Source organism: Schistocerca serialis, chromosome 9 (assembly GCF_023864345.2).
Source record: "Schistocerca serialis cubense isolate TAMUIC-IGC-003099 chromosome 9, iqSchSeri2.2, whole genome shotgun sequence".
Taxonomy (NCBI): domain Eukaryota; kingdom Metazoa; phylum Arthropoda; class Insecta; order Orthoptera; family Acrididae; genus Schistocerca; species Schistocerca serialis.
This window is the reverse complement of record NC_064646.1, coordinates 499,234,598-499,258,319: the sequence shown is the minus strand read 5'-3', so window position 1 is coordinate 499,258,319 and position 23,722 is coordinate 499,234,598. Positions and strand designations below refer to the sequence as shown.

The window sequence follows — 23,722 nt, the reverse complement described above, 5'->3', positions numbered from 1 at the left end:
TAAGTTAACATCATAAGTTAACATCATGACATCACATTAATCACATAATTAACAAATCTGAAGGTGCCAGGAATATCCTTCGCGCTGTGACAGGAGTTCTTTGGCAAGCACACTCAAGAATCTTCATTAGCGTATATAGTGAGCTAATAATACCTTGCATGGATTGCGGAAGCAACTGTTACAGTTCAGCAACGCAGAATAGACTACAAAAATTATGTGTTACTGTGAAGCTATCAGAACATTCAAATCGATTCCAACTAACGCCTCTCAAATGGAAGTAAATGTTTTTTCAGCGTAGGTCTAATAACGTTTCATCACTGTCAAATTCTTCATCATCAGAAAACTCCTGAATCGTTTTCACTTCTTAAATAAAAATTTGATAACAGATATTAAAGTGCTATCCAGGCAGGTATTGAATGAAGAATAAACTACCACGTTTAGCAGAATTTTGGTTCGGTGCTCCGTCCTTCCGCAAATACGTCGCCACTTCGCAAAGTATAAGCTGTTTCAGCACGCCCTAGACTAACACCTTACTGAAGCTGAATATCCAGACGCAATTCCTTTTCTGCCAAGGTACACTGAGAGAGAAAGTTTTAGCTAGCAAACAGGCACCTGGACGATCCTCATTACAGATCTATGCGGATGGGTCTAAAAAAAAAAAAAGGAAGAGGGGCAGGAAGTGCATTTGTAGATGGCAAGGCTAATCGCGGAGGCAAATTCAAGCACCCTGAAGTTGAATATACACTTCCTGCAGAACTCAAAGCGATTTTAGACGAATTTAAGTACTCCAAAGTGGTACAAGAAGAAAAAAAATCAATTTTCTACATATACATCTACATTTATACCCCGCAAGCCACCCAACGGTGTGTGGCGGATGGCACTTTACGTGCCACTGTCATTACCTCCCTTTTCTGTTCCAGTCGCGTATGGTTCGCGGGAAGAACGACTGCCGGAAAGCCTCCGTGGGCGCTCGAATCTCTCTAATTTTACTTTTGTGATCTCCTCATGAGGTATAAGTAGGGGGAAGCAATATATTCGATACCTCATCCAGAATCGCACCCTCTCGAAACCTGGACAGAAAGCTACACCACGATGCAGAGCGCTTATCTTGCAGAGTCTGCCACTTGAGTTTGCTAAACATCTCCGTAACGCTATCACACTTACCAAATAACCCTGTGACCAAACACGCCGCTCTTCTTTGGATCTTCTCTATCTCCTCCGTCAACCCGACCTGGTACGGTTCCCACACTGATGGAGCAATACTCAAGTATAGGTCGAACGGGTGTTTTGTAAGCCATCTCCTTTGTTGATGGACTACATTTTCTAAGGACTCTCCCAATGACTCTCAACCTGGTACCCGTCTTGCCAACAATTAATTTTATATGATCAATCCACTTCAAATCGTTCCACACGCATACTCCCAGATATTTTACAGATGTAAATGCTACCAGTGCTTGTTCCGCTATCATATAATTTTATCAGACTCACGTTCAGAAATGATGCTGTTAAAATTTTACTATGGCAATGTACTGAAAAGTATCTAGTATACCGCATTATAGAAGCAACGCAGGGAGATTTCCCGCATAAATAGGACGACCATCATATTACGCCTCAAGGTGCACAATAGAATTAAGAGAAATGAAAATGTAGACAAGCAGGCCAGGAAAGTTCTTTACACCGCTGCTGCGAAATACGATAAAGTGCCACCAAACAACCTTCTTCACAACATAATAATTATATTCAGTGAAAATATCCAATGGTTTTACGACATTGGAGAAAGACGCTGTGCCACAGTGTTAGCTAACCTCCCATCACGTCCCAAGTACCAATATCGCAGATACAGCAGAAACTTTGCTCTTAGGTGACAAAAGACGTGCGATACCTCCAAATACCGTGTCCTTTTGCCCGGCATAGTGCAGCAGCTCGACATGGGAAAGATTCAACATGTCGTTGGAAGGCCCCTCCAGAAATATTGAACCAATCTGCCTCTGGAGCCGTCCGCAACGGCGAAAGTGTTGCCGGTGCAGGAATTTGTGTACGAACTGACCTCTTGAGTATGCCTCATAAATTTTGTATGGGATTCATGTAGGGCGCTCAAATTCTCCAGGATGTACCTTCAAACCTATCGCTAACTATTGTGGCCCAGTCTCATGGCGCATTGTTATCCACACAAAAATCCATCGTTTTCTTGGAACACGAAGTCCATGAATGGCTGCAGATGGTCTCCAAGTAGCTGGTTTTTCAGTCGTCTATGGTCCAACCGATACGGTCACGAGAGAGGCACTGCAGGTGATGTGCTGTTAGCAAAGGCACTCGCGTCGGTCGTCTACTGCCGTAGCACATTGACGCCAAATCTCGCCGCACTGTCCTAACAGATAATTTGGTCGCACGTCCCATATCGATTTCTGCGCTTATATTACGCCGTGTTACTTGTCTGGTAACACTGACAACACTACACAAATGCCGCTGCTCTCCGTGTCTAAGCGAAGGCCGTCGACCACTGCGCTGTCCGTAGTGAGAGGCAATGCCTGAAATGTGGCATTCTCCGCACACACTTGACACTCCGGATCTCGGAATACTGGATTTCCTATCGATTTCCATGCGTCTACCTCCAAAGACCTTTGCATATTCAAAGTCTGTTAATTTGCGTCATGAGGCCACAATCACATACGAAACTTTTCCACATGAATCACTAAGTGCAAATAACAGCTTCGCCAGTGCACTGCCCTTTTGTACCTCGTGTACGTGATACTATCGCCATCTGTGTATGTGCATATCGCTATTCCGTGACTTTTGTCACCTCAGTTTATAGTAACATTGGCACGAATTCGCTTCAGTCACGGGTCACTCCGCCAGAACTCCACTACCTGAACGTGGTTAAATCTTCTTCATGTGAATGCGGAAGTAAAGATGATGACACTCACATTTTCTTCGGGTGCCACAGAAGACATCAGGAATAAGCGAAACTATTACAGTAATTACGTCCTCTGGAGATGCTTTGTCTACGAGCATTAAGATCCTTCTAGCAAGAGAATGCACACAAGTGTATAGCCCTTCTACTGTTTTGTAACAGATGCTCAAATTGGAATATATAGGAAAGTGAATTTCTTACCTTAAAATATAGTAAATATTTTAATCTACTAAGTTCATTGACTTAAGTCCAGTTTAATAAGTTTTAACAGATTATTGTTGTTCCTGCTCGTCTAAGGCTGACTGTATAAGCGTGTAATGTAGCTGACAGCAGCCAGCCCCGTCGAATAAAGTGTTTTTAATTGTTAAAGTTATCTTAAGCTGTCCATTAACATTGATTCTGTACGCTTCATCCACACAATGTTGTATGTTTGCTATCCATGCTTTAAACTTCATTTGTTCACAGTGTCAATACAAAATCGTGTTTCACCTCAATATACATGATGGACTGTGGGGAAACGGAAAACAGAAGAGAATCGAAGCATTTGAGATGTTGTACTACAGACGGATGTTGAAAATTAGGTGGACTGGTAAGGTAAGGGATGAGGAGGTTCTGTGCAGAACCGGAGAGGAAAGGAACATGTGGAACACACTGATAAGAAGAAGGGACAGGATGATAGGGCATCTGCTAAGACATCAGGAATAACTTCCATGGTATTTGAGGGAATGTTAGAGGTTAAAAACTAAAGAGGAAGACAGAGATAGCAATACATCCAGCAAATAATTGAGGATGTAGGTTGCAAATGCTACTGCTAGATGAAAAGATGATACAAGAGAGGAATTCGTGGCGTATCAGACTGGTGACTCAAAAAACACGATGTCATAGCCCATGAAATTTATAGTTAGTTGAGATTTGTAGATTGAGCTGAGAGATAAAATATGCTTGCTTAGTCTACCAACACATTCAACGTGCACCTAACTCTAGTTGTACTGAGTTGTTGCGTAGATCGTCTTCTGAATTGATTTTAATCCGTTATTTAATGAGAATCTCAGCACTGGAAATCGACATTGAGTAATGTTATCTGTCTACAATATTACTGCACTGATCCACTTTTGTTCCTTGCTATTAACACGGCTAGTCCGTCAATAAAATCTCTTATTTCGGCTAATATTTCATCATATATAAATGTAAACTGACCGCAATTTGTCGCCAATGGCTACTCAAATAATTGCAAAGGGTACTCCTACAATGCTCACTGTTTAGTTTTTTAAGACGTCCATCTCTGACAGTTCTTCTTTGGTTATAGCGAATACTATGCTGTCGTTCTTTCGCCTACGAAGATGTGCTAGTTGACTCTGGATTCACTTATAAGGTATATATTAGAATGCCCGTTATCTGTTCTGTTGGTGTCTGTTTTGTCCCTTTGTCTTCCGAGACTATGAAACAATTTTATTGGCGCCCACCTACATAGTGACAAACGATCATCATAAATCATGGGAAATCAGAGCTCGCACTTAAAGTTTAAAGTGTTCGTTTCACCTGCACATTGTTAGAGAGTGAAACGGTAGAGAAGTATGTTGAAGTGATTCGATGAACTCCCTGGCAGGTACTTAATTGTGAATTGCAGAGTAGTCGTGTAGCTGTAGTGCGTAACGTCAGCGATTGATCTTCAGTGTAATTCTGTCCAACACGTACGAGTACATGTCTCTCTTGCAAAATTTTGTAGCCTTATTTATCACACATATCTTACTGGAAAAATAAACAGAACTGTACTCAAGATACCTGCAGTATTCTTAGAGCTGCCGTGTATTCCTTACGACTGGCGAGGTGTCGCTGTTGCACATACCTCCACTCAACTACAGCCACAACCCGACTTCTCTGATTATTTCGAGCAGTCACCTTATCCATTACGCCTTCTGAGCACGCCTGACTATGTGAACCCTACATTGAGCCTGATGTTTCCACAGCTGATACCGAAACATTACCACCAGAGTTTCTATCCTACATCTCTCGTAGTAGGGTAACCCACCATCCTTTAAATACTTCGTTCCCCCAGTTACTGCCACATAGCCTGTGGTGAACGTCTGATTCTCATGTATCGAAAACAAATGTGGTATTATCATGTTGGTGCGTAATTTCATAGCGCTTTTGTTTTTCATGATGGTATTCTGGTTTTATCCATCGACTGTCGTGTTTACTTATTGTGAATATTTGAGTTCACGTAGTGTCATTCTGTGATTTGTAGATGACAAGTGGAGCTGTTGAAGCTAGAAATTGCCAAGAGAAGAAATCGGTACATTTCCGACATATTCTCCTGTTTGAGTCCCATAGAGGATTGACAGCAGGTGAGGCAGCCCAAAACACTTTTGACGTGTATGGGGATAATTCCACTGGACAGTGCACGGCTAGAAAATAGTTTTCTGGTTTTAAAGGAGGATCGTTTTTATACACTCCTGGAAATGGAAAAAAGAACACATTGACACCGGTGTGTCAGACCCACCATACTTGCTCCGGACACTGCGAGAGGGCTGTACAAGCAATGATCACACGCACGGCACAGCGGACACACCAGGAACCGCGGTGTTGGCCGTCGAATGGCGCTAGCTGCGCAGCATTTGTGCACCGCCGCCGTCAGTGTCAGCCAGTTTGCCGTGGCATACGGAGCTCCATCGCAGTCTTTAACACTGGTAGCATGCCGCGACAGCGTGGACGTGAACCGTATGTGCAGTTGACGGACTTTGAGCGAGGGCGTATAGTGGGCATGCGGGAGGCCGGGTGGACGTACCGCCGAATTGCTCAACACGTGGGGCGTGAGGTCTCCACAGTACATTGATGTTGTCGCCAGTGGTCGGCGGAAGGTGCACGTGCCCGTCGACCTGGGACCGGACCGCAGCGACGCACGGATGCACGCCAAGACCGTAGGATCCTACGCAGTGCCGTAGGGGACCGCACCGCCACTTCCCAGCAAATTAGGGACACTGTTGCTCCTGGGGTATCGGCGAGGACCATTCGCAACCGTCTCCATGAAGCTGGGCTACGGTCCCGCACACCGTTAGGCCGTCTTCCGCTCACGCCCCAACATCGTGCAGCCCGCCTCCAGTGGTGTCGCGACAGGCGTGAATGGAGGGACGAATGGAGACGTGTCGTCTTCAGCGATGAGAGTCGCTTCTGCCTTGGTGCCAATGATGGTCGTATTCGTGTTTGGCGCCGTGCAGGTGAGCGCCACAATCAGGACTGCATACGACCGAGGCACACAGGGCCAACACCCGGCATCATGGTGTGGGGAGCAATCTCCTACACTGGCCGTACACCACTGGTGATCGTCGAGGGGACACTGAATAGTGCACGGTACATCCAAACCGTCATCGAACCCGTCGTTCTACCATTCCTAGACCGGCAAGGGAACTTGCTGTTCCAACAGGACAATGCACGTCCGCATGTATCCCGTGCCACCCAACGTGCTCTAGAAGGTGTAAGTGAACTACCCTGGCCAGCAAGATCTCCGGATCTGTCCCCCATTGAGCATGTTTGGGACTGGATGAAGCGTCGTCTCACGCGGTCTGCACGTCCAGCACGAACGCTGGTCCAACTGAGGCGCCAGGTGGAAATGGCATGGCAAGCCGTTCCACAGGACTACATCCAGCATCTCTACGATCGTCTCCATGGGAGAATAGCAGCCTGCATTGCTGCGAAAGGTGGATATACACTGTACTAGTGCCGACATTGTGCATGCTCTGTTGCCTGTGTCTATGTGCCTGTGGTTCTGTCAGTGTGATCATGTGATGTATCTGACCCCAGGAATGTGTCAATAAAGTTTCCCCTTCCTGGGACAATGAGTTCACGGTGTTCTTATTTCAATTTCCAGGAGTGTATTAATGACTCCACGTTCACGTAGTCCTCCGGTGTTTAATGATGATCGTTAAACGCATTAATCCACGATGATCCACGTGAGTGTACTCTACAAATGGCAATTATGACAAACTGAGATCGTTACACAATCGTGCGACATGTGCTTGCAGTGGAGAAGGTTCAAGAATCGGGTGTATGTGTACTGCACGTTCTAAGGCAATATCACAAAAGTCAGTGACTGGGCATATATGCATATCTGCTTGATCGTTATCAATTAGTTCATGAAGAACCTCTCCTATCCTGCATCGCTACTAAGGACGAGAGATGGTGTCTTTATGCTAACGTAAGAAAAAGAAAGGAATGTTTGAGTGCAAACAAAGCAGCAACTCCCCGTACAAACATCTGCTCTCATTCACAAAAGGTAATGTTATCTTCTGACGGAACAGCGACAGTGTTATGTACTAGGAACTGCTTACCCGAGGTGTACCCACCACTATTGATATTTATTGCCAACAACTGAGACGTTTTGCAGATGTCGTACACACCTGATCTCGCGTCCCGAGACTTTCATCTTCTGCGCTCTCTATCGAAAAATCTTCAAGGAGCTTCTTTTCCGGATGAACATGTCCTCGGAAGTTGGCTCAACGAGTTCTTCGCCTCAAAACCACGTGATCGAAAAGTTGCCCCAGTGTTGGAAGACTGTTGCACATAGTGAAGGAGAACACGTTAGTGATGACTAAAGCGTATTTTATATTGTGTTTAATTAACCTATGGAAAAACGCTACGAACTTACGCACCGCCACAATAGAATAGAGATCATAGGTTTGTGCCAGGCGTGGTCGCGTGTTGAGGTGAGCAAGACACGCTTCGAAGCCCAGGAGGGCATAAGTTATGTGTTAAGTATTCTCCGAAAAGTCACTTAAAGATAAATATACAAAATCTGAAAACACACTCCAGAACACGCTATATACTTATTCTGCTGCATATTATTTTGATTGTTGTATCGTGCTTGCGATTCCTTCACTATTTCTGTTTGAGGATCACCAACGACTTGATTTCAAAACTATTTATTCACATGAAATCGAAGATTGGAGGAGTTTCAATGCATCAGCGCCCTCTGTCTCACCTATTTGCTAAACGATTCATTCTCAGATAGAGAGCCATCAGCGAATGAAGAAATTGCATCCGACACGTCAGTATACTCAGTATTTATGGAAAAGGATTTTGTTTTATTACATCTTATAACTGCAGTGAATGAAATCATCTGTCCTAAACTAAATATAACTGATACTGTCAGCCCAGAGAGGGATGTAAAGAATCACTTTCATCGATGGCTAGTCGCCACCATAATTTATATCAGGAATAACTTCTCCTGATAACTACAACCTCTGTGTTAGCACATATGCACTACAGCGCCATTTGATGTCCTTGCACATAACACTTGGTTGATGCCTCCACTAGTCACTGTGTGTAGTGGCGGAACTCACCGCAGTCGAGAGACGGCAGGGTCTGGTGGGGAAGTGGTGCAGGCAGCTGTGGGTGGCGCAGCAGCGGCAGCAGTGCGGCTGCGGTCTCCCTGTGTCCCACTTCCGGGGCGCGGACTGCCGTCTGCAGAGGCCGGCGCGCTGAGCAGAGACAGGGAGGGTGTGGCAAACTCTGTCCACTTGGAGATTACTACTATATGCAGATTACTACTATATGCATCGATGCTGGATGATCGTCTTCACACAAACAACATAACACACACTGCCAATGACAATAGCAGGTCTTCTAAGACGAATAAATCAGGAGAGGCAGTGTGTAAATTGATAGAGATTGAGGATGAGTTCATTAGACCAGTAGCTTACAATAACAAACAACAAAAGAAAGTACAAATGAATTGCAGATACAACGCCATCAGTTATGCTAAAGTTATACTAGAACTTTTGTACAGAACAGTTGGAATACACAAGAACAGCAACAACAATCACATGGAAGCAGCAGAAACCTTTGAAAGTGAAAGGTCTCTGTTGGATTTCTTTCATGTTAATTTCTTAAATCTGTTGTCATTTACGGCATAAATTCCTCTTCTAAATTTACTGTGGCGTTTCTGACTATCTGGGAGGAGACTGAGTAGTGGAACGTGTTACTTTTACACATAAACAAGAACGATCTGTCACACTACTACACTTTAAAACACAGTTTATATGCAATTCATGTCACACAGTCTCATACAGAACCTACATCCCCCTTCCTTTCTGTGTGAGAGGATGAATGAGCAAATGTATTTCTAGTTGCATGCTTGAGGGTAGCAGACAAGCCTGTCTGCTAGAGAACAGTAGGACCAACGTTGGAACAGGTAGCTACGCTTTCTAAAAGCAGAGAGGTTTCTATTCTTAGTATGGTCCTGTCTGTCCCTTGTCATGTTGGTATAGGAAGCTGCCCCTCTGGTCACTTCCGTTTTGTATACGGAAGCACCCTCGGTAGGAGGCCAGGTCAGTCTGTCCGTGGCGAGCGTCTGAAGTGGTAAGATCTCCGGCTAAGCGCGTGTCTGCTAAGTCCGTAGGACAACGGATTTCTTAAGTTCAGCCTAACTGAAAATTTAATCACCTTTATTTCAGGTTTAGCTCTAAAATATCTAATGATATCTTAAATTGCAACACAGAGTAATTCAGTGTGAAGTTCAGAATGTATTCCGGTAGTTGCTTTGTCACTACTTCATGAGTAAAGTGGAACCACGTGTTGATCAGTAACTCTAACTAGCATCGTCAGTCTTCAATGCGAATGTGTGTGAGACTATAACATCTCATCTTGACAATATTTTTCAATATAGCAACTTTTCTTTATGTTCAACCCATGTAGGGTGTACTTTGTGAGACCAGTACCACGTACTTATACAATTGTTTGACCCATCAGGTTAATAGTAAGACGATAGTAACCAGTTCGAGGTTTTTCTTTTTTAAATTGCTTTTCGATCTAATTTATTTTAATCATCAAAATTATTGTGGAGTTACACTCTTTGTGTAAATCAAGTTGACCACGTGAAGCATGTGGTGTAGTCATCAAAGTAGCCCTCAGCTATTCTTTTCGGGAAGATTTCACAGAGAGTTAGCATGAATTTAGTATACCAGTGTGTTGTAATTTCATGACCGACAGGATTGCGCTATGAACGTAACTTCTTTGGGTGAAAATTGAATCGGTTGGTTGTGGTTAATTTCCTCTTGCATATGTTTCAACGTCCTTTGTGTGTTATTTTATGAATGCTGTGTTGTATGCAGTCTCCCAATCTTGGCTCCATATTTGATGTGTTCCGTAAGATTACAATCTCACATTTTCACAATCCTAAATAAGGCACCAGTTTAGTTATGAATCAAGTTTAATATGCTGAAATTTCAATGATCAATGTTAAAATAAATTTCCAAATATAAACTGATTTATTTCGTTTTATTTAAATTCTCTTTTTTATATATATATCACTGGTTGTCATATGACTATTAATAGATTATAATTAATGTTAGTCTGGTTGGTAATTTGGTAAGCTAGACTGGATACCTGGTGAAACAGTTGCGCAGTAATGCAAGGTTAACTTCCCCAGACGGTTCACAGCTTTTAACCCACTTTTATGGTCATGAACAGCAGCACCGCTTTCAGAACAAATAAAAGCAACAACATTACACATGGCGACCCTGTTCTGTGATTCCGCTAGACTCTGGAATCTCTGAAACGTTAGATTGTGAGCGTTGTATAACTTTAATTTTTTTTCCCTTCAGCGCTCAAACAACTTCTGCATTGTTTCTGAGTAGACTTTCAAATGATTCACGGCGTTGTTGAGCGGCATTGTGTTGTTTGTCTTGTTGTTTTGTTTTCTATATTTGTGGGTTTTATATGTGTGTGTGTGTATGTGTTTTTTTCTCGCTTGTAAATTGCACTGCTTCGATCAAAGATAAAAATTTGTTTTGCGTGTGAAAAAGTGCATACTAGGTTGGGTTCCTTTCGTGTGACTGTCGTAATTTTTGGGGGATGTGTTTATTCTGATTAGTGTGTTGCATACCGGGTATAAATTTAACTAATGCAGACACGTAACCAAGCTAAAAGTAGGCGGTCCAACAACTTAAGCAACATGGACCAAGGGGTTAATTTGATTTCGAATATTAACGCGTCAGACGGTTCCGAAGATGCATTGGGGAATACTTCAGAGGAAATGCAAAACAGGACGAACGGGCTCACATCAGAGCCAGAAATTAATTTGCCTCCAACTAACCAAATTGATTTGGCCGAACTCATGAATGCCTTATTGCAACAAAATAAAGAAAACGCAGAGAAATCAGAAAAATCGTTCTGAGAACAAAAAGAATCATCCGAAAAATCGATCAGAGAGCTAGGTGAACAAATGACGCAGAAATCTGAAAAATCGATCCGCGAGCTAGGTGAACAAATGATGCACAAATGTGAAAAATCGATCCGCGAGCTAGGCGAACAAATAGACGAAAAACTAATCCAGCAGACAAATAAAGTCGACAAGTCGATGCAGAGAGTCTCCGATGATATCTCACAAAGAATAAACAATCTGGAAAGTGAAATAAAAAGTGATATTATGAAAGAATTAGGCCGTACATTTGAACAAATCGATGACCATCTGCAAGCCTTAGAACAGGGCAAGCGGAGTCGCGATGCGGAATCTAAAGAGAGCGAAGAACACCTACTTAGGAATTTCCAAGCGCTGAGAGAAGAATGCCAAAGAGAACACCAGCAGGTACTCTCGAGGGTCCAAGAGGCAGAAACGCATTGTCCCACGTCCATTAGCAACACAGTAGCGGACAACAGTCAAGCAATTCACGCAGTCGAACAGCAAGTAGAACAATTGAAGCAGACTGGGGCGGACGACAACAGACAAATACATGATAAGATTGCGGCATTAGCAGACATCGTAGGCACGATGAAGGTGACGGAAAGCGAGAACAATACTACACTGGTAGCTGTCGCAGAGACTGAAGAAGTGCATTCGCTTCTTAGATTTCAGAAGGGACAGTTCGAAGTGAACAGGCAGCACAAAGCTGTAACAGGCGAATTACAAGAACGCGTGGCGCATCTGGAAAACCGCATGGCGTGTGATTCCGAACTCGCCAATAGCACTAAAAATGGCCGTACGAACAGTGCGGAGACGGACTCCGGCCATGAGGGAGACTTTGACGACAGGGAAGAATGTATTTTGAGGGGCAGACATGAGAAAAATAGAAACATTCATGGACCTTGCCGGGAGGAAATGCGGGGATTTGATTTCAAACATTTCCTTACAGTGAGAAAGTTTGAGATATTTCGAAATTCGCAAAAAGGAATACATCCACGAGCATGGCTCGAGCAATTTGAGTTTTTTCTTCCCCCCAACTGGGCAAGTTCACATAAGATAGAATATATGTGTGGCTATTTGGAAGGCGAACCGGCGATTCACATGAGGTCGGCAGTGTGTCACTGCAACTCCACTCGGGAGTTTCGACAAACCTTTCTGTCCGCCTATTGGTCGGAAGCGGCACAAGATATGGTCAAGCATGGCATAATTATGCTGCCAAATTTGAACCAGTCTGGTTTCGGCAGCCCAGCACGCCTATTCGACCACATGCTGCAGGCAAATCAATTTTTATACGATTCATATGGGCCTGTGGAACTAATTAGGATATGCATCACCAAATTGCCGATGCACTTGCGCCACGTCATTCTTGCGTGACGATGCAAACAGGACGTGGAAACGTTTAAGACACTTCTCCAAGAGTTGGAATATAATACAGCAGAATGCCCGCCTATTCAGGCACAAAGGTATTACGGGGCACAGCAGCGGGAACGTAGTCGTGGCCGTAGTACTAATCAACGGCGTGACTGGTCGTCGCGACGCGAGCGGAAGAATAATCGGGACCGGCCATATAGAAAATGGGGTAACACTCGCGAACACAGGTGGAACAACGGAAATGATCGAGGACGTGGACAGGATCGTGAACGCTACAGGTACGACAACCAGAATCGATACTACGATGAACACGTTGGGAATAGGATTGTAGGCGGAGCACCACATGATGTTGAAATTCGGCCGGCCAATCCTAGATATAATCCAGCAAATGGAAATGGACAAAACCGTCAATGACAAATGATCAGCGCAGAAGGCGCCCAATCTGAACAATTGAGCGACATGGCAAATGAGTACATAGGGTATATTGAGAGGACAGTGAGGAGTAGAGAGGACGGTGAGGAGAAAGAATTGATTAGTTTAAATTTGTGACTTAAGCATTTTGAATAATATGTTGGTAAAAATAATGATAAAGATGTTTCTGTGTGATTGATTGAAGTGATGTATGCGGTTTTTTTTCCTTGTGCAATTAGGATTTAGGTTGGTTCAAATGTGAAGATAAGGTTTGTTTGTGAACAAGTGAAATGCTGCTTATGGTTTTTTTGTGTAAATTGAAAAGAGTCGCACCTGAGAGAAGCAAGATCTGTGTTGAATTAATGCAAAACTCAGGGGAATATCCGATCTGTGGGTATTATGTGTCTGGCAAACCCAGGTCCCCAGCTATTAGTAGCCTTGTTTCCGATTTTCTGCTTTCAGTGCTACTATCTATCTATTACTATTCTATATCTGTCAGTATAAATGAGGATCTCTTACTATAGTATGCATGCTGTATGAATATTTTAAGATAGGAGAACTCTGAGAAAGGAATGAGTAAGTTTAGAATCTTGAAAACAGGATGCGATAATACGATTGTTTAACCATTGGCTTCCCAATATGCGATTATATGTTAATATTGATGATATATGTTTTTTTTTTTTTGTTCTTTATAGCTGAGTAGGTAAAGTGCTGTCTGTGGATTTCGTCTGTATATTGATTCCCTTCATGGTGAAAGAAGAATTGTAGTTTGTGTAATTTACGTGGCCCTGAAATATTATTGTGGTAGTCAAGTACGAGCAGTTTTTCAGCAAATGCAGAATGGAACAGAAATATGGATCCTTTCTGTAGTCTTGATTGATGTTGAGCCAAAGCCCGAAAAATTATTCTGCGTTAATACTTGTCCTAAAAAAGCGACGTTTATGTGTTTTGCTGATGCTGTGAGCATTACAGCTTACTGTTTTCGCTGGTGCGGGATACACTGCAGCTTATATGATTTGTACTGAGGAAATTTCCCTCTTGAAGGTAGAGGAAGATTAAATAATTTTGATTATGGGACCGAAGGAAAGCTTGATTTAAGATAATAAGAATGAAGCAAAACATTTGTCATTTAAACTACAGGAGGATTCGGATCTTTTGTGTCTGTTGTAAGTTCAATATGTTAAGATGAAACTGTTTTACAGAATAGAGAAGACCACAATTTTGCCATTCATGAGAAATGAATCCAGAACAACCACCACAGGCAAAATAACTGATTTGGAAGCGAAAGGTAACTTAAAGAAGGAACGAACTGGGTAAGAAAATGTAGTATAACCTGTATAAGGAAAATATTTTTACCCTGCTCAGAGTCATCTACGTGATTAATTCTTGTGATAGCGTAATTTTAGATGAAATTTTCTTACTGTTTTATGTGTGAATATATGAGTATGATAAATGTATAATTGCGAGTCTCTTATCAGGTGTGTCAACTAGTATAAATGTTTTGGCGTGTAAATAACCATTGTTTTTTTTACTGTGTATGTTTAAGGAAAGTTCTCCATATTTATCATGTCACAAGACATATGCCGCGAGCGTCAGGAAGAGGACAAATTAGAACAATGTTGTAGTGGTATAAACACTGTGTTGAGGTAGCATTGAAGTAGCTTGTTGGATTAACTAGCAGTGGACTGAAGTAGAATTTTTGAGTAATACATGTTTATGGGTAGTTAGTTTGTAGTATAGACAACAGGTGTGCATGTGTGTGTGTGTGTAATAACATGTGAACCCCATGCTGTCCTGACCTATACTTCCACAAGGCATAATCCTATTCATTTTAGTGAATTAATAAGTAGCATTTGATTTATTAAAACGCAAGTGAACCACATTAGTGATGTGGATTTAAATATTATATTGTCAGTTCATTTAATTTTTATTTTTATACTGTCAACTTTTATTTTTTTTTATATTGTCAAGTGATTTAACTTTTATTTTTATACTGTCGAATCATGTAACTCTATTATTTAAAAAAAATTAAGTCTCACTTTTGTTCTTTAAAATTGTGAAAGACAATACTAACTGGTATTATGTATGACATTTTGTAATCATATAACTACCATGAACAATTTCTGTGAATGCAGTTGAGAACGTGAAAACGAACCGGCTAAACTCTTACGAGGCAGCGGGAGCAGCGAGGAGGAGGACTAGTTGTAAACTGGCGGGTTTCCCAGCAGGACACATTGTCAACTGGGCCACTTCGGGAGCGCGGTCGACCACAAAAGAAGGGTACACGGCAAATACTTTCCCTTGCACCTGGAGCTAATGGCAGGCCGCATCAGTGCGACCCTCTGTGGAGGTGATGACCTGAGATGGCCGAGCGGTCCACCGCGCGGAAATCCATCTGCTGGCAATGCACCACACGCACGCGACCATGACGAGACGGCTGCAGTGAAACAACAAAAGACAGGGGATAAAGGGGCGTGGAGCTTTTTGACAGGTACTGTCCAGAGAAACTTGCAGACCTCAACGACGCCTATCGACATTTCCTGACCGATGCCTACTGTCAAGTGACAGTAAATCATGGTTCGATGTTCTCTGATCGCTAAGGGTGGCACAAAGAAGAGCCATTAAGTGTCATCCTTGCCCAGGAATATCAACCTGGCGTGTCAAACGAGGATACCACACGAATTTGACAATGCAAACATGGAACCAAATCGAGATGTACGTGACACGGGCCACCAAGAGAAACTTCATGAGAGGGCAGAGACGGCGGGATTGCACGCAACAGATGGACAAAAATCCCTACTGACAGCTGCAGCGACGAATCCCCCCCCCCCCCCCCTCCACTTATATTGTGCCTCGGAACAGTGGAGCTACTGATTGTGTCAGTGAACAGTGATTATACGGTTCTTAGTTCAATGCATATACGTGTGTTTCTGTCACAGAAACTTTGACTCGTGTGTTTTGCAGGGGTTCGATTTATTGGTGTTTATTAGACTGACTCTTGTATTTTGCAGGTGTTCTGTTTATTGTTTTTTTTAGACTTTGATTCCTGTATTTTGCAGGTGTTTTATTAATTGGCGTTTTTTTTTAGATGTTGACTATTGTACTTTCAGAGCTGTTTTATTGATCAATGTTTGTTCTTGTGTGATGTATTAGATCTGTGATATTTTGTTTCGTAAATTCATTCCTGTGGCATTGCTTCGTTTATCAGTCAGATAGCTATTCATTCTTATAGGACTGTGATCGATTAGCCTTTGCATGGGGCATATTTATAGTGTGGAACCCCATAACGGTAATAATCACATAATTAATTGTAGTTTCAGTATAATGACACAGTGGTCATTATTTGCTAACTAACTGAAATATAGTAGAGTGATTAAATTAGTGCCACAAAGCTATTTTAATTCTACAAATTATTAGCTTTTTAAAATATAGAATTTTTTTTATAACCACTTTGTAAAACAAGTTTCTTTCCTCCTATCACTTTTTTGCTTTTGCGGATTGTGCATTGTAATGTTCTGCTTTATAATACTGATGTTATTTTCATGTTCTTTTTCAATTGCTGTGCCACCTTTGCAATTTTCATAAATTTTACTTGTTAATAAACAGTCATAAATTTTCCTGTGATCAGTTGGCTCTTGCAATGAGCAAATACTGGTGAACTCCATAAGGGTAACAACCAGAAATTGTTTTCATATTAATGACACAGGGACCATTGTTTTTACTTGCTGACCGAATTAGGTCTATATAATCTTTTAAATAGGCATCACCGATTGTGTTCTTTTTCTGTTTGAAACTGGTAGATTTTAAAGATTTGTTGAAATTATTGTGTTTTAGCAAGTAGCTGGCGACCTTTTGCCTTTTCTTTACATTTTGGTTTACGTAGAGTGTGAGAAGCCTTCTTGGGAATGTCCTAGCATGGCCAGAAAATTCCCTGCACAGTCTTTTCCCGGAGCGTTGGGGTTATGAAAGGTCTCTGATGGATTCCTTTCATGTTAATTTTTTAAATCTGTTGTCATTTATGGCATAAATTCCTCTTCTAAGCTTTCTGTCGCGTTTCTGACTATCTGGGAGGAGACTGAGTAGTGGAACGTGTTACTTTTACACATAAACAAGAACGATCTGTCACATTACTACACTTTAAAACACAGTTTATATATAAGTCATGTCACACAGTCTCATACAGAACCTACATCCCCCTTCCTTTCTGTGTGAGAGGATGAATGAGCAAATGTATTTCTAGTTGCATGCTTGAGGGTAGCAGACAAGCCTGTCTGCTAGAGAACAGCAGGACCAACGTCAGAACAGGTAGCTACGCTTTCTAAAAGCAGAGAGGTTTCTATTCTTAGTATGGTCCTGTCCGTCCCTTGTCATGTTGGTACAGGAAGCTGTCCCTCTCGTCACTTCCGTTTTGTATACGGAAGCTCCCTTGGTAGGAGACCAGGCCAAGCTGTCCGTGGCGAGCGTCTGAAGTGGTAAGATCTCCGGCTAAGAGCGTGTCTGCTAAGTCCGTAGGACAATGGATTTCTTAAGTTCAGCCTAACTGAAAATTTAATCACCTTTATTTCAGGTTTAGCTCTAAAATATCTAATGTTATCTTAAATTGCAACACACTGTAATTCGAGTGTGAAGTTCAGAATATATTCCGGTTGTTGCTTTGTCACTACTTTATGAGTAAAGTGGAACCACGTGTTGATCAGTAACTCTAACTAGCATCATCAATCATCAATGCGAATGTGCGTGAGATTATAACATCACGTCTTGACAATATTTTTCAATATAGCAACTTTTCTTTATGTTCAACCCACGTGGGGTGTACTTTGTGAGACCAGTACCACGTACTTATACAATTGTTTGACCCATCAGGTTAATAGTAAGACGATAGTAACCAGTTTGAGGTTTTTCTATTGTAAATTGCTTTTCGATCTAATTTATTTTAATTATCAAAATTATTGTGGAGTTACACTCTTTGTGTAAACCAAGTTGAGCACGTGAAGCATGTGGTGTAATCATCAAAGTAGCCCTCAGCTATTCACTTTGGGAAAATTTCACAGAGAGTTAGTATGAATTTAGTATACCAGTGTGTGGAAATTACATGACGGACAGGATTGTGTTACGAACGTAACTTCTTTGGGTGAAAATTGAATCGGTTGCTTGTGGTTAATTTCCTCTTGCATATGTTTCAACGTTCTTTGTGTGTTATTTTATGAATGCAGTGTTGTATGCAGTCTCCCAATCTTGGCTCCATATTTGATGTGTTCGGTAAGATTACAATCTCACATTTTCACAATCCTAAATAAGGCACCAGTTTAGTTATGAATCAAGTTTAATTTTGCTGAAATTTCAATGATCAATGTTAAAATAAATTTCCAAATATAAAATGATTTATTTCTTTTTCTTTAAATTCTCTTTTATATATATATATCACCAGTTGTCATATGACTATTAATAGATTATAATTAATGTTAGCCTGGTTGGTAATTTGGTAAGCTAGACTGGATACCTGGTGAAACAGTTGCGCAGTAATGCAAGGTTAACTTCCCCAGACAGCTCACAGCTTTTAACCCTCTTTTATGGTCGTGAATAGCAGCACCGCTTGCAGAACAAATAAAAGCAACAACATTAAAAAAGTACTTATTGTGGTACTGTTTCAATCAAATGGTGCCTGTAGCTCATGTGCTAGGAACCAGGTTGTAGGAGGCACACATAATAGCCAGGGTGGCAGCACCTGTCAAACAGACAGGCGAAGGAAATTCAGGTAAATAAAGTGCACAGAATTTGTGATTCAAAGAAGTTATTCCAATAAAAACTGCAGCACTTTAATTTTCATCAAAGAAACTGAAACGTTTCTTGCTGAACAAATTTCGGTCATATTGACCATGGGGCCTCTCACTGAATAGGTGAATGTTAAATGTCATCTGACTGTAAAGTTGGATGTTTGTGAGAGGAAAACCTATAATGAACAAACACGATCTGTACATAGATTTACGCCTGAAAACTAACCAGACGTTGTGAGTCCGATGAAATATAAAATTCCATTTCACTACTGTATTCAGGGTGACCATATTTACTCGATTGTGACTAGAAGATTTTCTTGCAAATGAAGGAGTCAATCTCAATGAAAATCGTGAGCATGTATGGCAGTGGACAAATTCCATTTCCGTAAAAACTCATCAAATGGTGATTACACGATGAAAGGAGTGAAAGCTGTAATTGGTGCCACAGAGCAGAAGATAAAAGCTAACGTTTGCAACCTCAAAGATAATTGCTGATTGGGGGCAGGTACTGGTACGTGTTCATATACAGGACGTTTATTTTAACTTAACACAACTAAATATATCGAAAATGAGGCATCGTACGAAATACATGTTCTAGGTGAAAAGTCAATATTAGGAAAGGGGACATCTTTCTGTGTTACAACTGGCCACCTCCGAATCTCCCCTGGTTGGTGGGGCCAACTTCGTATTTTCAAACATGAATCACCCTTTTCACTGCAAATTCGAATTCTACTCCAAAAAAATGCGAATGGTTTACCAAACTGTTGTTTCCCATGTGTGTAATACACAAATATCAAGTGTGGTTGATTTTTCACTCAAGAACCAATGTACTTGATTCTGTGATTTCTTTTGTAATGGTTAATGTTGATGTTCACACAATGCTAGAGCGTTGCAAATGAAATTGCAAAGTTCAAATAATACGCCTAGACATTGACTGTATGCTAATATATTTTGTAATTTCCTATGGCCTTGGTGACTCTGCAAACCATCGGAATGCTTGACTTCAGTCGTCACCCTGGAATTCCTCTATTAAGGTTATTTGATTGGGAACCACACACTTCTTGGCTCCTAGAATACTTCTTAAAATCTATAACTAACTCAACTGCATCGACTAGAAAAAGTACAGTTACTGTGTTATGGAAACTATATTTGTATTACATACATCTAGCAAGAAAACAAATGAGAGACACGCAACATGCAAATCTGTAATACTGATGTGGGAAGTGGTTACTCTCGCACTTACCACCACAGAGCTACCGGCAGAATACAAACCACAACCAATGTAATAAGGTAAAATGTCATTGATATGATAGTGGCAAACATACGTGCCACTGATACGAAAATCATGCACCCCAATCGTGAGAGACTAGAAGACTCACTGAAATGGAGCATCCTGGTGGTAAAACAATACTACTACATCCACGTCGTCCCTGGATCACGTTAGATGTAGTTTGTAGCAAGACATAGAAATGGTGAACCACATTGCGCTGCACAGTCAAATTTGCAGCTCTAAAATAAATTTCGAACACAAATAGCGACTTATAAGACACTAAGGCTTACATTTACATCGTAAATGAAATGTAGAATCAAATATGTCGGTTCTTAATTGCTGAGACTGGAACACTTGATATTCGACTATTACAGGTCATCTGCCATATGTGGCAAGTATTTTTTGGCGCAGATTCCGAATATGCAATGAAAATGAATGATTGCTGTTTAGAAATGCAACTTGAGCCCACCTACGCAGGCGAGGTATACTTATATAATGTTTACTATATTACATACACACATCATCGTATTGATTGTCTAAAAACATTCAACTCTTAATAGCTATAATAATTAATCTATGAAAGGAGCAAAGTTAATGTTAGTAATTTCTCATTATGTGATCTAAAACACAGGGAAATTAATTCACCATTGACACGTCATTGTACCTACATGCAAGTTTTATAACTAGGAAGCTGCGTGGGAAATTGATGTCATCATAAGAAAGTGGACAGATACGATGCAGTAGTGGATGGCACCCGATTGAATGACGAAGATGCTGGTTAGTAACTACAACATGGATCCTCATTCAGTTATCAACAGTATTTCGAAAGTTTACATCTGCAAAAGCAGTTTATAAGGCTACGAAATTTTGTCTCTTCCTTGATTTTCGTGCTTCTACATCTGAAAGATTGTGTCTATTCAGATTTCGTGCCATTCGCGTAAGAGTGGCGCTATGAGGACGTATAAATCAGGTTTGCTTTAAACACGTGCTCTAGCGATTGTGAGCGTTAGTTACCTTTGAGATTGGACGGGGCGACTTCATTGGGACAAAGATGCTATTATCATACTGCATCTCAGTAATAAGTTGATCAGCAGTTGGCACCACAATGACGAAACCTAAGGTTAGAAATCGTTTACATCGAGGACAGCTCCTAGACCGACGCCCTGTAGCGTGGTTCCACTGGCCAGAGACCACCGTCATTTGCAGATTTCAGTAGTGTCAACCGGGAGATTATTAGATAGCTGGGTGAAGGTCGCTGGTCTTGCCTGAGTGCCCGTGATGGTGGTATGTTGGTTAGGAGGAGGCCAGTTGACGGCCTGCAACCAACCTGTCTGCATGCTAAGCACATTGGACCTACAGCTCGAGTTATGATCTTGGATGCAACTTCCTGTGAGAGCAGGAGCAATGTTGTCGCTACCCCATGCACCCTGACTGAAAATGTGAGACAGTCTTTTGAATCAACCTGTTATGCTGCCATTCATGAAAAGCATTCCAGGAGGTGTTTTCCAACTGGATAATGCTCGTCCACAGAACAGGTAGTGTAGTACAGTATGCTCTTCAGTGTGTCGACATGTTGTCTTGATCTGCTCAATTACCTAGCTGTCTCGAATTGGGCATATATAGGACATCATCAGATGACAAATCCAGCATCATCCAACAACAGCACTAACTGTCCCTGTATTGACTGGCCAAGTGTAACAGGCATGCATCACGCAAATTGACATCTGGTGCCTGCATAAGACAATACTTTAAGACTTGCATGCTTGCATTCAACATTCTGGCGGTTACACAACTTATTGATGTGCCAGAATAACACATTTTCAATGGAAAATCTGGCGCTTACATTAACCTGTGATATTAATCAGTTATATATGTTACCTAAACAAATCTGTTCCCAAAATTTCATTGCTCTACATTAATTAGGAAAAAGATCACAACACCAAAAACTGTCAGATGTGTCCCTGCTCTAAAATACCCATACACTAAGTATAATTATTGACTCGGAAATACAAACACACTTAGAAATGTGCAAACCAGGCAAGTGGCTCGTCACAAGCTTACCTGCTTTCTGCTGGAGGACTCGCGAGCAGCTGACTCAGTATAACCACGTCTTCAGGCTGAGTGCGGACTGCGTCAATCCAGCCCTGTGTGGTCATTACCTGCACTGCATTGGCCTTTATGAAGTTGACTGCGGCCTGCCTGAGGCTGGTGGAGGAGTGCCTGATCGCCAGAACAGCTGTGGCCGCCGCAGTCTCGACCGACAGCTGAGCGGCCACGTGCTGCTCGCACCGAGCTTTCAGGGCCGACACGCCGTATTTATCAGCGGCTGCCAGCAGGTGGGAGGCCAGGCTGGGCAGCTGAGGGGCCTGGAGGGTGTAGAGGTAGGCGACCAGCTGGCGCAGCACTGGGCCCTCCACGTCTGGGATTGCGACCTCGCCGGCGGTGGCTTCCAGTGTGTCGTGGCGAAACATGGCGCCAAACACGGGACTTCTATCGGCCAACACGGCCCTGTGCGCCACGAGACGAGTGCCGCCCGCCACCAGTGTGACGACTGCGCCGTCCCCTGCGTCCAGAAGGGCGCCCAGGTCCACGGCTGTGGTCTCCATAACCTCCTGGGTGGGTTCCATTGTGGATGACTCTGGAATATGCCGAACCTCAGCAGCCATTTCTCCTCTCACAGCACTCTCTATACTTGTACAAGCCACAGCCAGAACAGTGTCAAGCAAAAGTTGGTAAATGTTTTGACATCTGGACACTTGGGCTTTATGACATGAATAGGCCTCTCAATCCACTGGCATTTGAAAAATTATGCATGTGCAGAACGAAATATAAATATCAGCCGTGCAAACTCAAAATGCAGACACCACATTGCAGAGCTGAAAGTCTGGCCACAATCTCAATTAATTTACAATAACAGATGCAGTTGGTCACTTAGACGCTAACAAGCAGCCCAAGTGAGTATGCAGTCTACTTAAAGCGAATTGGGAACATTTAAAGGCAGCATTCAAGTTATAACCACTGCAACAAAGCGGATCTGATGTTGACGCCATAGCCAACAAGTTTGTGCAAATGTTGCACATGGCGCCCAACAAGGCGATCCCAATATTTGTTAGGTATACCAAGGTTTTTAAAATTCCCTGTAGTTTCTCCCTACAGAAATGGACAGCATGGCAAGTGACAAGATACTACCATAGAACCTCAGGGAAACAGAACGACAAACAAGGCTGAGTTTCTATCTAACAGTCAGATGACATTATAAAGATACTATTCCATGAAAAAAGAGAAGAAAAATGGGGGGTACATCAAGGGCCAAAGAGTAACAGACAGTGTTTCACATACAAGCTTACAACAAACACAGTTCGATTACCCACTGCATTATTGACCTTGAGACTATCTCCCTGAGGTATGATGACGATGGACCAGAAGACATTAGAATTTTGTTGGCAGAAGACATGACAGTATCTTCGCTGACAACTACTCCAGCAGCATGTGAACGAGGTTTTGATTTCATTTACCCAGAATCACATGGGACTGGGCAATAATAAAGTTAAGAAAATAAGGGTGCACGAGAGGTTGATATAATTATGGCACAAGAGCTCCATTAGATAGTGGACCAAATTTTATCGTATCTAATGGCGTCGTTCAACGAATTTCCTTTGTACAGATCAGTAACCAGAATCTCAAAGATCTTAGGGTCAAAACAACTCATTCCTAACAACATAGAGGAATCTTTACATAACGTGCATTACCAATTGGGGGGGGGGGGGGGAGGAAGTAGGTACTTTCTGCCAACTCTAAAAAATAAAATT

The 23,722-nt window shown here is 42.1% G+C and overlaps 1 protein-coding gene across 1 annotated transcript in view; it reads right to left on the bottom strand.

The window, feature by feature from the left end:
• Positions 1 to 23,722, bottom strand: part of LOC126419741 (ankyrin-3-like) — a 126,470-nt gene that overhangs the window by 39,513 nt on the left and 63,235 nt on the right. The window contains exon 3 of the mRNA XM_050086918.1: positions 21,975 to 22,604. Within this exon, the coding sequence (XP_049942875.1) occupies positions 21,975 to 22,604 (630 nt within the window). The remainder of the gene's footprint in view (positions 1 to 21,974; positions 22,605 to 23,722) is intronic.